The following is a 15,406-nucleotide window of genomic DNA, read 5'->3' as shown; positions in this document are numbered from 1 at the left end:
TGACTTGCTTCCACATTAAAAATGAGTTTGCAGGTGACTGATGAGTCCAATGCGGGACCTACAGTCTCTGTCACAGGTGGGGCAGACGGTGGTTGAAGGGGCGGGTGGGTGGGGTGCTTGGGTTGACGTGCACTCCTTGCGCTGCCTGTGCTTGGCTTCCGCTTGATCCCGGTGAAGAGACTCGAGGTGTTCGGCGCCTTCCCGGATGCTTCTCCTCCACTTTGCGCGGTCTTGGGCCAGGGATTCCCAGGTGTCGGTGGGGATGTTACACTTTTTCAAGGAGGCTTTGAGGGTGTCCTTGAAGCGTTTCCTCTGCCCACCTGGGGCTCTCTTGCCGTGCTGGAGCTCCGAGTAGAGCGTTTGTTTTGGGAGTCTCGTATCGGGCATGCGGACAATGTGACCCGTCCATCGGAGCTGATTGAGCGTGGTCAAAGCTTTGATGCTGGGGATGTTGGCCTGAGCAAGAACACTGACGTTGGTGCGCCTATCCTGCCAATGGATTTGCAGGATCTTGCGGAGGCAGCATTGGTGGTCCCTCTCCAGCGCCATCGACTGCACGCATGTGGCTTTGCAGGCACTGCATATCAATCCTGAGATGTTCCACAACTGCAAAGGCTACCACTCACTTAATGTGCAGTTGTTGTGCGACCATGCCCATCACTTCCTGATGGGTCAATGCCCGCTATCCTGGCAGCAGTCATAGGAACATAAGAAATAGGAGCAGGAGTAGGCCATTTGGCCCCTTGAGCCTGCTCCGCCATTCAATAAGATCATGGCTGATCTGATCTTGGCCTCAACTCCACTTTCCTGCCCGTTCCCCATAACCCTCGACTCCCCTGTAGCTCAAATATCTGTCTATCTCTGCCTTGAATATATTCAATGACTCTGCCTCCATAGCTCTCTGGGGTAGAGGATTCCAAAGATTCACAATCCTCTGAGAGAAGAAATTCCTCCTCATCTCTGTTTTAAATGGGCGACCCCTTAACCTGAAACTATGCCCCCTAGTTCTAGATACCCCCACGAAGGGAAACATCCTCCCTGCATCTACCCTGTCAAGCCCCCTCAGGATTTGATATGTTTCAATAAGATCACCTCTCTTCTAAACTCCAATGAGTATAGGCCTAACCTGCTCAACCTTTCGTCATAAGACAACCCATTCATTTCAGGAATCAACCTAGTGAACCTTCTCTGAACTGCCTCCAATGCAAGTATATCCCTCCTTAAATAAGGAGACCAAAACTGCACGCAGTACTCCAGATGTGGTCTCACCAGCGCCCTGTACAGTTGTCGCAAGACTTCCCTACTTTTATACTCCATCCCCCTTGCAATAAGGGCCAACATTCCATTTGCCTTCCTAATTACTTGCTGTACTTGCATGCTAACTTTTTGTGTTTCATGTACGTCATGATGCCTTCATCCTGCATCAGTCTGGTGTGCCAGCAATTTTTCAGCCACCATGTTGAACCCGAGGGTAGCTGCTCGGAGACAAGGGCTATCTGCTCTACACCTGGCTGATAACTCCTCTACGCAACCCCACCACTCGTGGCCAGCACTCATATAATGACAGCCGTGCTGCCACGAGGAACGAGCATGGTTGGTGGAAGGTTGCTGAATTTCAGTGGGGAGACTGCAGATGGCCTTGCAGGATGACCTCAAGCAGCTCTGTGCCTAGAATGCCCGGCTATAGACTGCACCCCCTCTGCATGGGCGGCAGCAGTCTGGGCTGGCTGGATGACAGGCAGCAGCAAGGGTGCTGGCAAAGTGGCAGTGGTAGGAGTAGGAATGCTGTCATCCTGAAAGATGGCAGCAGGTTCTTGCTCCACTGAGCCACTGCCACACCCCCTGCAAATCACGGGCTATATGCTCTGCGCAAAGCCCCATGCAATGTTGGAGCCTGACTCCCTCATGCTCCTTGACACTGACAAGAGGTTCTCTGGCAGGCTTGCCATTGCACCAAGCATTTCTGTGTGAATGCTCATCACCCTTCTACTGAAGGCCGCACCATCGAGGTCATCATCTGAATTTTGTGCAGCAGAACTCGTGCATGAACTCGCCCTCTGGGTAGCTGGCACCCCAGCTACCCTTTCCCCCTGGCCTGGCTGCAGCCCTCTCGTGCACGGTGATTCACCACATGCAGATCCCACCTTTATACTACCCTCTAAAGTACGCGCTGTGCCATTTTCTGAGCTGGTGTCTGCGAGTGTCAGATGCAGTGTCTCCTTCTTCGCCTCTATCACTGTCGTCCTCCATTACTTCAGGGACAGGATGGGCTGCTGGCAGTTCTTCGGTATCTGAAGAGAGAAATGCACAAGGGTTCAGTTGTGGTGAGGGGAGGGCGGAAAGCAAGATATCCATGCATACACCATCAGCAGTTGTAAGTGAGAAGTGATTGTGAGATGAGGGGGAAGTGGGACGTGAGAAGAAGGATTAGATATGAGTGTACTGTCATCATCAGCAATGCTTTCCATTTCCACGCTCGGCACGGACTCTGTGACTTCCCCTTCAATTATTTTGAGAGCTGCTTCCTCCAGCTCCGTGAGGTTCTGAAGTCTGGCTTGCCCTCCACCCGTCTGCTCATGCTCCCGGCGGTTTTGTGCCGCCTTTGCCTGCAAGAGAAAGGGAAGTGTGTCAGTGAGTGTGGTGCAATGTGTTTGGATGATGTGCCTGCCATGGTGGAATAGCTGGCAGTGTGTGTTAGCTGTGAGATGTGGGTGTAAATTTTGTAGCAGTGTTAAGTGCGTGAGGGTGAAGTGAAGCTATGATTGTGAGGTATGAGTGGTGATTGGTAGAGATTGTTGGTAGGTGAGTAATGGGGTGTGGTGCATTAAGCAGTGTGTGAGGCTTGTGGTGCAGATGATGAGATATGGCATTTGATGATGCATTCACTCACCTTGACCACTTGTGTGAGGTCATTAAACATTTTGTGGATCTGGATCCAGGTCCTGGGGACTCATTGCAGTGACGGCTTGAGCGATCTCTCCCACAGCCTTCTGGTGTTCAGCCTTAAAGGCTTCCTGCCCCCTTGCAGGTAGAGGACCCCACGGTGTCTTTGTACCCCCAGGTCCAAGGCTTCCAGTGCTGCATTGGAAAATCCTCTTGCCTTTTCCCTTGGCTGTTGGGCCATGGCTCTGTCAGAATGACAATGAGGTGCTTCTGCAACAAAGCAACTCCCCTTTAAGTAGTGCAGAGAGCCTAGGCCAAATCCTATTGGCCAGTAAACTGCACCCGATATTGGCAGCCCTGTTGAGTGCTCAGCCAATCAGCAGCGCGATTAGCGCTGAGATCAGCGCTGCAATCATTATAATGAGCAGGCAGCACAAATTTTGCATGCTGCCTGCACCACTTTGAACAGGCGCGGGCACATAGCGCTGCGCGATGGCCCTGCCCGTTTTCGGGCCTCATCCAATTTCTAGGCCTACATTTTACACAATTTACAATGTGGTACTTTTAAATACTGGTATGATTGACCAAAGTTTCTGTGGTCCTGCTCAGGTGCAGAATTTCTGCCCTCCCATTGTTTGTGCCCTTAACCCCGGGCAACTTCTTGGAATCAGGGAAATATTTTAGATGGGCGCTAGCGCCATTCAAGGAACCGATAGGATGCCTGCCTCAAGTGAGGGAGAGGAGAAAGGAAACTGTTGCAGTACATTACTGCTCTGTAAGTGGGTCTGTCATCATGGCTCAATATTTAAAACATTTTAAAAGTGTCCTGAGTCAATTTTTGCCCTTTTCAGAAAGCGACCTTCTAAGATTTAAGGGGTTATTTTGGCAAAAGGATGAAAGCAGGTGTTAAGTGGGTGCTGTGCTAATAAGAAATGCCTGTTTGAAAGTGTGGATTTAGCACGCAAATTTCTGGCTAATTGATGATTATCATGATTTAAACGTGCCTGCAGGCTCTGAAACAACTGCAGGTTCAGCACTCCAGCGCTGATTGGACGCAATTTTCCTGGAGCTGTAAATGTAGCCTCCACTGACCTACTTGTGAAGTCTTGACAAAGTGTTCCAGAAAGTCTCCCGATGTGTTTCAAAAGCCCTCTTCAACAGGGCGAATCTCCCACTGGAGGCGAGATGGAGGCGGGTTTCAGTTTGGGTGGGTTTGAAACCCACTGACAGGTTTCAAAAATTTGCGATTTTCCCATGATTGGCCACTTGATTTCAGAGGTGTGGGATGCCCTTGGCCACTTAGGGCTAGATTTTCATGGAGCCGTCAGGCGGGGTTTCAGGCGTGTGGGGGGGGGGGGGGGGGTGGTGAAATCCTGAATTTGGGGGTCCCGACACCATCCCACCCAAAACCCCGCCCCACGTAAGTTTCAGGGGCGGCGGGTACCCGCCCCGCACTGGGACCTGCCGAAACCAGGCGGGAAGGGATTAGTGCCAATTAACTGCCTGTTAACAGGTAGTTAACAGGTAGTTAACAGGCAGTTTTTAGCCTAATCCCTATTTTGAGGGGTTTCATGTGGGATACCCGACGGCTCCAAACCACGCCAGGTTAGAGCAGGCGGGCCATCGGGTTGAAGGAGTTGGAGGGGTCGCGATGTCGGTGCTCAGGTGAGTGATGGGTGCATGAGTGTAAAGGTAAGTGTGTTTGGTGTATCTAAAGTGTGTAAAGAACTTTTACTTACCTGTGATTACCTTCACAGCCTTTCTTCCTGTAGCCGTCGGGAGCGCATCACTCAGCCGGAACTGAAAGCTGAATGGCTGCGATCTGTGAAAAGTGACAGCCTCCAGCTTTGAGTGCCGGTGTGAGTTCTAACTGAGTCTGTGTAGAAGGACTCATGTTAGAACTCAGACTGTCAGTGTTTGACAGCTTCAAACAGCTGTGAAACACTGATATTTCATGTGTCAAAAACTCTTGACAGATGAAATTGCAGTCTGTGACGTCACCTGTTGCCGGGTGACCCTTAATTGGCCTGCTGAGCCTGCTGGGCGGGCTCAACAAGGTCAATCAAGGGAAAATCGCGTGGATTGGCTGGACGTCGAAGTAGGCGGGTCAAAATCCCGAAAGGGGAAGTCCCGCCTTCTTCCCGACAGGTTCGGGAAAATCTACCCCTTAGTGTTTTGGGACTGAAACTTGCCTCTGTTGACAGCACTTTCCCAGTCTGATTTTATGGCTTCTTGCTCCCTTGGCTCATTCCATAGCATATCTGCGTCTCCTGCACCATCTCCAAAATCTTTTGAAAAACCACTATGTCCAATTCCAAGGCAATGGCCTACCCGAGGTTCTCGGATGAGGCGCTGCAAATGTTGTTGGAGGGGGTGACAGCTAGCATGGAACATAATATGCCTGCCCATATGTGAGCAGGCATATTAAGCTCCTGCTCCCACTTCCGGTGGAATTCTGTACAGGCACAAAATGGGTTTCTTACAACAAAGAAATTTGGGGCAATGATTTACTTTACATGCAAAGTTCTTAGCTAAGTTATTCAAACATGTATTAAAATAGATCTTAACAGTTGGAAAATGAAAGAAGTATCTACTATTATAACTAGATTGTGAATATATGTCTTTTTGAATGTGCTATGTAGTTCTATAATATTGTACAGTTCCTTCCGCGCACCAGAATGCAGAATTTCTGATAAAAACACAGTGAGCACTCCCCATCTGCAGCAGCATAAGTAGTAAGTTAAATAGAAACATACAGGAAAAGACTACTGCAGCCCATCTGGCCAGTCCCAGTACTCAGGAAATATTGCATCCAATGGTACCTTTCATACCCCTTTATCATACTTTTCTACGAGTGCTTATTCAACTCTCAAATTTTCTGATACAATAATCCCCCTTTGCCGACTTGGCAGTTGATTCCGCACATTTATCACCCTCTATGCAAAGTATTTAAATCGAAACTATCTTTTCACCCTTTTCTAAATTTACATCAGCTTGCATTTATATAGCGCCTTTAACATAGATAATGTCCCGAGGTGCTTCACAGAGACATTAAGAGAACCAGATGCATAGAATCATAGAATGGCTACAGCACAGAAGGAGGCCATTCGGCCCGTCGAGCCTGAATGTCGTTCAGGTCTTGTTGCATGTGGGTATGGACTGCTTCGTTATCTGAGGAGTTGTGAATGGCACTGAACACTGTGCAGTCATCAACAAACATCCCCAGTTCTGACTTTATGTTGGAGGGAAGGTCATTGATGAAGCAGCTGAAGATGGTTGCACCTAGGACACTGCCCTGAGGAACTCCTGCAGCGATGTCCTGGGGCTGTGATGATTGACCTTCAATCACCACAACCATCTTCCTTTGTGCTAGGTATGACTCTAGCCAGTGGAGAGTTTCCCCCCTGATACCCATTGACTTCAGTTTTACGAAGGTTCCTTGGTGATACACTCGGTCAAATGCTGCCTTGATGTCAAGGGCAGTCACTCTCACCTCACCTCTGGAATTCAGCTCCTTTGTTTATGTTTGGACCAAGGCTGTAATGAGGTTGGGAGCCGAGTGGTCTAACAGAAAACAAAGTGTTGGGATAAGTGGTTCATTCTCGGGCTGGCAATCAGTAACTAGTGGTGTTCTGCAGGGGTCAGTGCTGGGACCCCAACTCTTTACAATCTATATTAACGATTTGGAGGAAGGGACCGAGTGCAACATATCCAAGTTTGCCGACGATACAAAGATGGGAGGGAAAGCAATGAGTGAGGAGGACATAAAAAACCTGCAAAAGGACATAGACAGGCTAAGTGAGTGGGCAGAGATTTGGCAGATGCAATATAATGTTGGAAAGTGTGAGGTTATGCACTTTGGCAGAAAAAATCAAAGAGCAAGTTATTATCTAAATGGAGAGAAACTGCAAAGTGCTACAGTACAAAGGGATCTGGGGGTCCTGGTGCATGAAACACAAAAAGTTAGTATGCAGGTGCAGCAGGTGATCAGGAAGGCCAATGGAATCTTGGCTTTTATTGCAAGGGGGATGGAGTATAAAAACAGGGAAGTCTTGCTGCAGTTATACAGGGTATTGGTGAGGCCACACCTGGAATACTGCGTGCAGTTTTGGTTTCCATATTTAAGAAAAGATATACTTGCTCTCGAGGCGGTTCAGAGAAGGTTCACTCGGTTGATTCCGGAGATGAGGGGGTTGACGTATGAGGAAAGGTTGAGTAGGTTGGGACTCTACTCATTGGAGTTCAGAAGAATGAGAGGCGATCTTATCGAAACATATAAGATTGTGAGGGGGCTTGATCGGGTGGATGCGGGGAGGATGTTTCCACTGATGGGTGAGACTAGAACTAGGGGGCATAATCTAAGAATAAGGGGCTGCCCTTTCAAAACTGAGATGAGGAGAAACTTCTTCACTCAGAGGGTAGTAAATCTATGGAATTTGCTACCCCAGAGAGCTGTGGAAGCTGCAACATTAAATAAATTTAAAATGGAGATAGGCAGTTTCCTAGCAGATAAGGGAATTAGGGGTTACGGGGAGAGGGCAGGGAAGTGAACGTGAGTCTGGATTCGGATCAGCCATGATCCTATTGAATGGCGGAGCAGGCCTGAGGGGCCGTATGGCCTACTCCTGCTCCTACTTCTTATGTTCTTATGTTCTTATGAAGGAACCCAAACTGGGCATCAGTGAGCAGGTTATTGGTGAGTAAGTGCCTCTTGATAGCAATGTCGATGACACCTTCCATCACTTTGCTGATAATTGAGAGTAGACTGATGGGGCGATAATTGGCCGGGTTGGATGTGTCCTGCTTTTTGTGGACAGGACATACCTGGGCAATTTTCCACATTGTCGGATAGATGCCAGTGTTGTAGCCATACTTGAATAGCTTGGTTAGCGGCGCGGCTAGTTCTGGAGCACAAATCTTCAGCACGATAGCTGGGATATTGTCGGTGCCCATAGCCTTTGCTGTATCCGGTGCAATCATCCGTTTCTTGATATCACGTGGTGTGAATCGAATTGGCTGAAGACTGACTTCTGTGATGGTGGGGACCTCAGGAGGAGGCCGATATGGATCATCCACTCGGCACTTCTGGCTGAAGATGGTTGCAAACGCTTCAGCCTTGTCTTTTGCACTCACGTGCTGGGCTCCACCAGCATTGAGGATGGGGATATTCATGCAGCCTCCTCCTCCCGTTAGTTGTTTAATGGTCCATCACCATTCACGACTGGATGTGGCAGGACTGCAGAGCTTTGATCTGATCCATTGATAGCCCTGTCTATAGCATGCATTAATGATCCAGAGACGCGAGTTCAAATCCCACCATGGCAGCTGGGGAATTTAAATTCAGTTAATTAAATTAATCTGGAATAAAAAAGCTTGTACTATGAAACTATCAGATTGTCGTAAAAACCCATCTGATTCACTAATGTTGTTTAGGCAAGGAAATCTGCCATCCTTACCTGGTCTGGCCTCTATGTGACTCCATAGTGATATGGTTGACTCTTAACTACCCTCTGAAATGGCCTAGCAAGCCACTCAGTTGCTATGAAACAATAATAAGAATGAAACTGGACAGTCAACCCTGCAAAGTCCTCCTCACCAACATCTCAGGACTTGTGCCAAAGCGCTGTCCCACAGAATAGTCAAGCAACAGCCTGACATAATCATACCTTTCAGCCAATGTCCCAAACTCCTCCATCACCATCCCTGGGTATGTCCTGTCCCACCGGCACCAGGGGTGATGGCACATAGAAACATAGAAAATAGGAGCAGGAGTAGGCCATTCGGCCCCTCGAGCCTGCTCCGCCATTCAATGAGATCATGGCTGATCATCCAAATTCAGTACCCTGTTCCTGCCTTCTCTCCATATCCCTTGATCCCTTTAGCCTTAAGAAATATATCTAACTCCTTCTTGAATATATTTAATGAATTGGCCTCTACTGCCTTCTGTGGTAGAGAATTCCACAGGTTCACCACTCTCTGGGTGAAGAAATTCCTCCTCATCTCAGTCCTAAATGGCTTACCCCTTATCCTTAGGCACAGTCGGGAAGGAGTGGCCCTGGGAGTCCTCAACATTGACTCCGGACCCCACGAAGTCTCATGGCTTCAGGTCAAGCATAGGCAACGAAACCTCCTGCTGATTACTACCTACCGCCCTCCCTCAGCTGATGAATCAGTACTCCTCCATGTTGAACACCACTTGGAAGAAGCACTGAGAGTAGCAAGGGCACAGAATGTACTCTAGGTGGGGGACTTCAATGTCCATCACCAAGAGTGGCTCGGTAGCACCTCTACTGACTGAGCTGGCCGAGTCCTGAAGGACATAGCTGCCGGTCTGGGCCTGTGACATGTGGTGAGAGAACCAGCATGAGGGGAAAAACCTACATGAACTCGTCCTCGCCAATCTACCTGTCGCAGATGCATCTGTCCACGACAGTATTGGTAGCAGTGACCACCGCACAGTCATTGTGGAGACGAAGTCCCGTCTTCACACTGAGGACACCCTCCACCGTGTTGAGTGGCACTACCACCGTGCTAAATGGGATAGATTCAGAACAGATCTAGCAGCTCAAAACTGGGAATCCATGAGGTGCTGTGGGCCATCAGCAGCAGAATTGTATTAGACCACAATCTGTAACCTCATGGCCCGGCATATCCCTCACTCTACCATTACCATCAAGCCAGAGGTTCAATGAGTGTAGAAGAGCATGCCAGGAGCAGCACCAGGTGTACCTCAAAATTAGGTGCCAACCTGGGGAAGCTGCAACACAGGACTCCATGCATGCTAAAAAGTAGAAGGTGCATGTTATAGACAGGGCTATCAATGGATCAGATCAAAGCTCTGCAGTCCTGCCACATCCAGTCGTGAATGGTGGTGGACCATTAAACAACTAACGGGAGGAGGAGGCTGCATGAATAGGAAGGTAATTCAGCTTTAATAGCTTAAATTTTGAAATTGTACTTTGATTCCTGAGTCCAAATCGTTTACTTAAATGATGAACAACAGTGGTCCCAGCACCAATCCTTGTGGAACACCACTTCCCACTATTTACCAGTCTGAGTAATTACCTTTAACCCTTGCTCTCTGTTTTCTGTTTTGTAGCCAGCTTGCTATCCATTCTGCTACTTGTCCCCTGACTCCACATGTTTTGACCGTAGTCATCTACTATGCAGCAGAAAAGCTTTTGGATCCAATTTTTCCAAATCTTTCATAATTTTCAACACTTCTATCATATCCCCTCTCCGTCTGCTCTTTTCAATGGAGAATAGCCACAACATAGTCAATCTTTCCTTAAACTTCATTCCCTTAAGTTCTGGGGTCAACCGTGTAGCACTTCACTGCACCCTCTCCAATAATGAGGCCTAGAAATTGGATATAGCCACAAAACGGGCAATGTTAAGGCCTAACAATATTAAGCTGTGCCACCTCAAAAAGGTCTTGGTAGCATGCAAAATTCATGCTCACTCCTCATTAACATGATTATAGTCTTGATTCCAGTGCTAAAACTGCTGCTCATTGCGTTAATGCTCAATGGGTGGAACAATATTGGGGCCGGTCTAATTCCCAGTCATGTGTGACACAGGCTTTATTAGTAGTTAAAGGGGAGGATCACTGATGCTACAGCAACTCATTGTCAAGCCAGTTGCCAGAAGAAGAAGAAGACGAAGAAGAAGAAGAAGAAGAAGGAGGAAGAAGGACAAATAAGGAACTGCAAAGCCATGGCAGAGCATCCTCAAATGGTGAGAGACTGGAGATTTTCTGACGCAGCTCTGGAGGCACTGGTTGTGGCCATGGACTGGAGGCGGGTTGTCCTCTTCCCATAGACTGGAAGGAAGCCCTCGCCAGACACCTCCCGAAGGATGTGGGAGGAGATAGCCGCCCATGTGACGGCCAGTACTGTGGTGCCAAGGTTGGCCATCCAGTGACGAAAGAAGTTTAATGACCTCACACAAATGGTCAAGGTGAGTAAAGGCATCAGCAAATGCCATATCACACCATCTGCACCACAAGCCTCACACACTACTCAATGCACCACACCCCCAGCACTCACCTACCAACAGTCTATATCTATCACCAATCACACCTCACAATCAGAGCTTCACTTCACTCTCACAACCTTACCACTGCTGCAAGACTCACACCCACATCTCACACCTTTCACACACTGACAGCTATTCAACTATGGCAGGCACATCACCCAAACACAGTGCACCACACGCACTCACACACTTCTCTTTCTCTTGCAGGCCAAGGTCGTACATAACCGCCGGGAACAGCAGCAGACAGCCGGGGGGCAGGCTGACATCCAGGACCCCAGCCAGCAGGAGGAGAAAGTTCTGGAGATAATTGGGTGGCAGATCATAGAGACCATGGCAACCGGCGAGGTTGAACCCCTTGGGGTCAAAACGGTATGCTTATTCCTAATCCTTCTTCTGCGCGCATCTTCGCGTCTTCTTCGCTGCCTCTACTCTCTTTCCCGAAGATACTCGAGCGCGAGGGGGCTGCCAGTAGTGCCCCCATGTGAGCAAGTGTTGTGAGCAGAATCCTTTAAATAATAATGAAGGCATTCTCCACTTGCAACATCGCTCCCTGTTACCTTAAAACCTTACAAGAAGTTAAGAAAGCTACTGGAGTGCAGGAAGTTGCACAGAGCCAGTCAAACTGAACAAACATGTCAGGTGCAAGTGATTGTTGATGATCCCTTTAAATACTGCTGCTGGAGGCTCCTTCCTGCTTATCAAATCTTGCTCAGCTTGTTGTACTTAAGACATGCCGGTAAGTGGAATGCTATGTCCAAACTCACAGATCGGGTATCAGGTGAGCGTTGCACACTCACTGATGTCACGATCTGCTTCATTTCAATGATTTTCACGATCGCTGCTATCGGCAGCACTTCCGGTCATCTGAAAATGCCAGCTGCTGCGGGGCCCGCTGGTACCTGGCAGAAAAGAAGTGGCCACCATTTTATCGCCTGATTATGGTGGTAACGGGTGGTGATAAATGACCCAATTTCTAGGCCTGAATATCCTTTTTAAAATAGGGAGCTCAAAACTCCAGATATGGTCTTACCAAGACCAAATACAGTTTTAAAACAGCATCATTGGATTTATGTTATACACTTTGCTATGTATCCCAACATCCTGTTTGCCTTTTTAACAGTTTGGGAACATTGTATTGATGGTGATCTTACCTTGTGTATTTTTCCTTCTTCTGTGCCCACTAGAAACAAGTTGTCTTTCTCTTTATGGAAGTCAAAGGAAGTTCCACATCCTAGTTAAAATACACAAAATGTGAAGGGTTCATGTTTGAAAGTTCGAAGGCTTCTGCCATACCAACTCTTGTTGGTAAGGCTGGAAAATAATGTCATTTAATTAACTTAAATCTTATAGTTTAAATGTACTGAAATTCAAGGAAAAGAAACAGGGCCTGAATTTGCTAGAATGGTATGTTTGGCAGTGAACACTATTAATTGGACATTTTAGACCCCCGTTCATATTGCACTATACTTGCGCGTGCCGCAAATTGCTGGAATGTGGATCCGTTAGCGTCGTAGTGAGGTCAGTAATGGATCAGGGACCTCATAGACGGCACGGTCAATGGTTTATCCACACGGCACTATAAAGAGCTGAGAACAGATGCCATAGCTAAGATTGAGGCATGGCACCAGGAGGTAAGTGACCTGCAACTTCTGAAATCACCTTAAATGAACGTTAAAAAGTTAATTTCAGTTAAAAAAAACCTGTAATTTCCAGTGTTTGCATATCCTCTCTTCCACAGAGATGTCATAAGATGATGGAAAAAAAGAGGGAGCAAAACTTTGGAATTGAGGACCTGCGGGCCCTCCTCGATGAAATAGAACTGAGGCAAGAGCAGCTGCTGGGGACTCCAAAGGACAGGACTCTTCACAAGGTGAGCCAGGTGGCGTGGGGGGAGGTGGACAAAGTGAGCATCACATCGGTTATGCAATGGTTGGGAGACATATGCAGGAAAAAATACCATCCCCTGACCAGAACAGACAAGGTAAGCATTCTCTGGGTTTCAATTCAGAACTCAGATTTCTATTACAAGTACAAAAGTTGTCTGTTGTTTTTTGCAAGACTGACTTCAATTAGAGATGGTTGCCCTTCTATTTTAGTGTTTGTACATGGGGGAAGGGTTGGTGCTTTGTTTGCCTAAGGAAGAACTCAAAGGCAAGTAAGTTGCAAAAGTCTGTTGTCATGGGAGACAGCTTTTTCAGAGTCACCAGTTGATGAATTTTACAGCTTCAGTCTGCTGAGGAAAAGCTTCCAATGCCTGAAAAGAAGCCTGTCACATTGACATCTGTACCTCACGGTAAGCAACCCACGTAACATTTTCTCTATTTTCTCACCACAGGTCAAGTTGATGGGCTCAGTCTAGAGGTAGAATGCCTTCCTTAAGGAGCTGACTATCCACGTGGAATGGGCTTTACAGATTCAAGGCTTCCATGGAGCTGCGACTATGGGCCGGACTGAGGTTGACAGTGTATTGGCATGGTTAGGTGAATTTCACAGATTCTTGCTTTGACTCCTGGGCAGCTATCCACCCAAGGATGAGGCTGCAGGTTCATGTCCCACTTCAGCGACATGAGCACATAATCTAGGCTGACACTACAGTGCAGTACTGAGGGAGTGCTGCACTTTTGGAGGTACCGTCTTTCAGATGAGACGTAATGCCAAGATCCCATCCGCCCTATCAGGTGAACGTAAAAGATTCTATGGCACTATTTGAGGAAGAGCAGGGAAGTTCTCCCCAGTGTGGAGAAAGGGCAGGAAAGTGGAATTGAGGTAGAAGATCAGCCATGATTGTGGTGTATGTAACCTGTTCCACCTTAAGAGAACTACCTTAAGAGATGTACTACTTTCTCTTGGCTGCTGTATACTGTAATACTGTAATACCGGTGGTGACCACACCGGTATATAAGTGTTATGCAAGGATTTGCTGGGCAGTTCAGCCCTGACCTTCGAATAGTAAAGACCTGTTAAAAGTTATTCTTGTTGTCTGTGTCCAGTGATTGATCCTAAACCTAACTGGGACATACAGACTCAACAATGATCTTATTGAATGGCCTACTCCTGCTCCTATTTCTTATGTTCTTTTGTTCTTATGTGTCCTGGCTAATATTTACCCCTTAACCAACACCAAAAAACAGATGATCCAGTCATTATCTCATTGCTGTTTGTGGGACTTTGCTGTGTGCAAACTGGCTGCTACATTTCCCTACATTACAACTGTGACCACTTCATTGGCTGTAAAGTGCTGCTTTCTTTATTTGAAAATCTGCCAAGTGCTAAAAGTGTACACTGCCTCGATGCTACTACTCGTGATCTTCTACTAAACCACACAAAGAATACTTTTTACAACTTACCGTTGGGTATAAAATTTAAAAGTTAATGTCCTGTCAGCAATTATAATGTGGGAGAACATAAAATTTAATTGGGGAAACAGAACTTGTTGAAACTTTTTTTAACCCCAATACCAGTTCTGACATTTAAGGAAAGTAGTTACAGTATTTGCCTAAAGGCTTATAATTTACCTGAATCTGAAAACTGAATGCAGGAAATTCCACATTAGTTCCGCTTTAAAATTCTTGAAGGGGAAAATAATTAATAGCTGTTTGTTTGCAATTAATTGTCTGATAGATGATATGATTAAATGTTGCAGCTTACCCACAATTTGCAGCTGCAAATTTTCCAATGCATCCTTACAAATTCCATCCAGTATAAGCTTGATAATATCTAGATGAACAATTTCATCCTGGGAATAGGAAGAATATACTCTAGTCACTTTACTGACTGTATTTTCTAAACTAAATGCATCATTAGGCTAGTCATATTAATACTGAAAAAAACAGATTTTATTTTTTAAATTTTCTCAAGAGGCAGTAATCCATTTTTGTCACTGTAGGTAGGTTACTTTGAAAATGTAAAATACTCCAGCAACACCTTAATCAAATGTAAACTGCCCCAATGCTAGATTAATGTTATAATTAAATATGTAACCAAACTAAAGTGATAAATGTCATCTCTATTTCATCTAACTACTATAGGTGTGAGTTGACATGAACTGGACTGTTACGTTGTTATAGTATCACATCGTTAAATGGAACTACTTTGGTATGGAACTACTTTGGTATGGTGTAGTTATATTGCTATGTGGCACACTGTGCACGGGCAGTGCACAGTGCAGCGTCGGACATCTTGTATTACTCCGCACCATGCAGCAGCACTGTAACAAAAGCAAGAATACAGCTTAGTAAAAGCACTAACTAAAATGAACTAAAAGTGTCTGTAATATATATAGTATAAGAACACAAGGAGACACAACATGGTGGCAGCGGTATAAGTGAGTACAAATTCTGCTATACGAACTACGAATAAGACGAAAAGTGATTTTATGAGCTGATTGTGAGTGCCGGTGTCTGCGGTGATTGAAAGTGAATCGTACGAGAAACTAAAATGACAGCTGCCGCTGCACTGACTGTGCAAATGCAATCCCTCATGAACT

The 15,406-nt window shown here is 46.7% G+C and overlaps 1 protein-coding gene across 1 annotated transcript in view; it reads right to left on the bottom strand.

The window, feature by feature from the left end:
* Positions 1-15,406, bottom strand: part of dnai1.2 (dynein, axonemal, intermediate chain 1, paralog 2) — a 464,908-nt gene that overhangs the window by 142,323 nt on the left and 307,179 nt on the right. The window contains exons 15-16 of the mRNA XM_085974010.1: positions 14,569-14,656; positions 12,072-12,151 (exon numbers count right to left, since the gene is read on the bottom strand). Coding sequence (XP_085830136.1) covers positions 12,072-12,151; positions 14,569-14,656 — 168 coding nt within the window. The remainder of the gene's footprint in view (positions 1-12,071; positions 12,152-14,568; positions 14,657-15,406) is intronic.

This window comes from Somniosus microcephalus, chromosome 2 (genome assembly GCF_052327205.1).
Source record: "Somniosus microcephalus isolate GS21.2 chromosome 2, FLI_Smic_1.0, whole genome shotgun sequence".
NCBI classification, from domain to species: domain Eukaryota; kingdom Metazoa; phylum Chordata; class Chondrichthyes; order Squaliformes; family Somniosidae; genus Somniosus; species Somniosus microcephalus.
The sequence above is the reverse complement of the archived record's forward strand: the minus strand, read 5'-3'. Positions and strand labels throughout refer to the sequence as shown.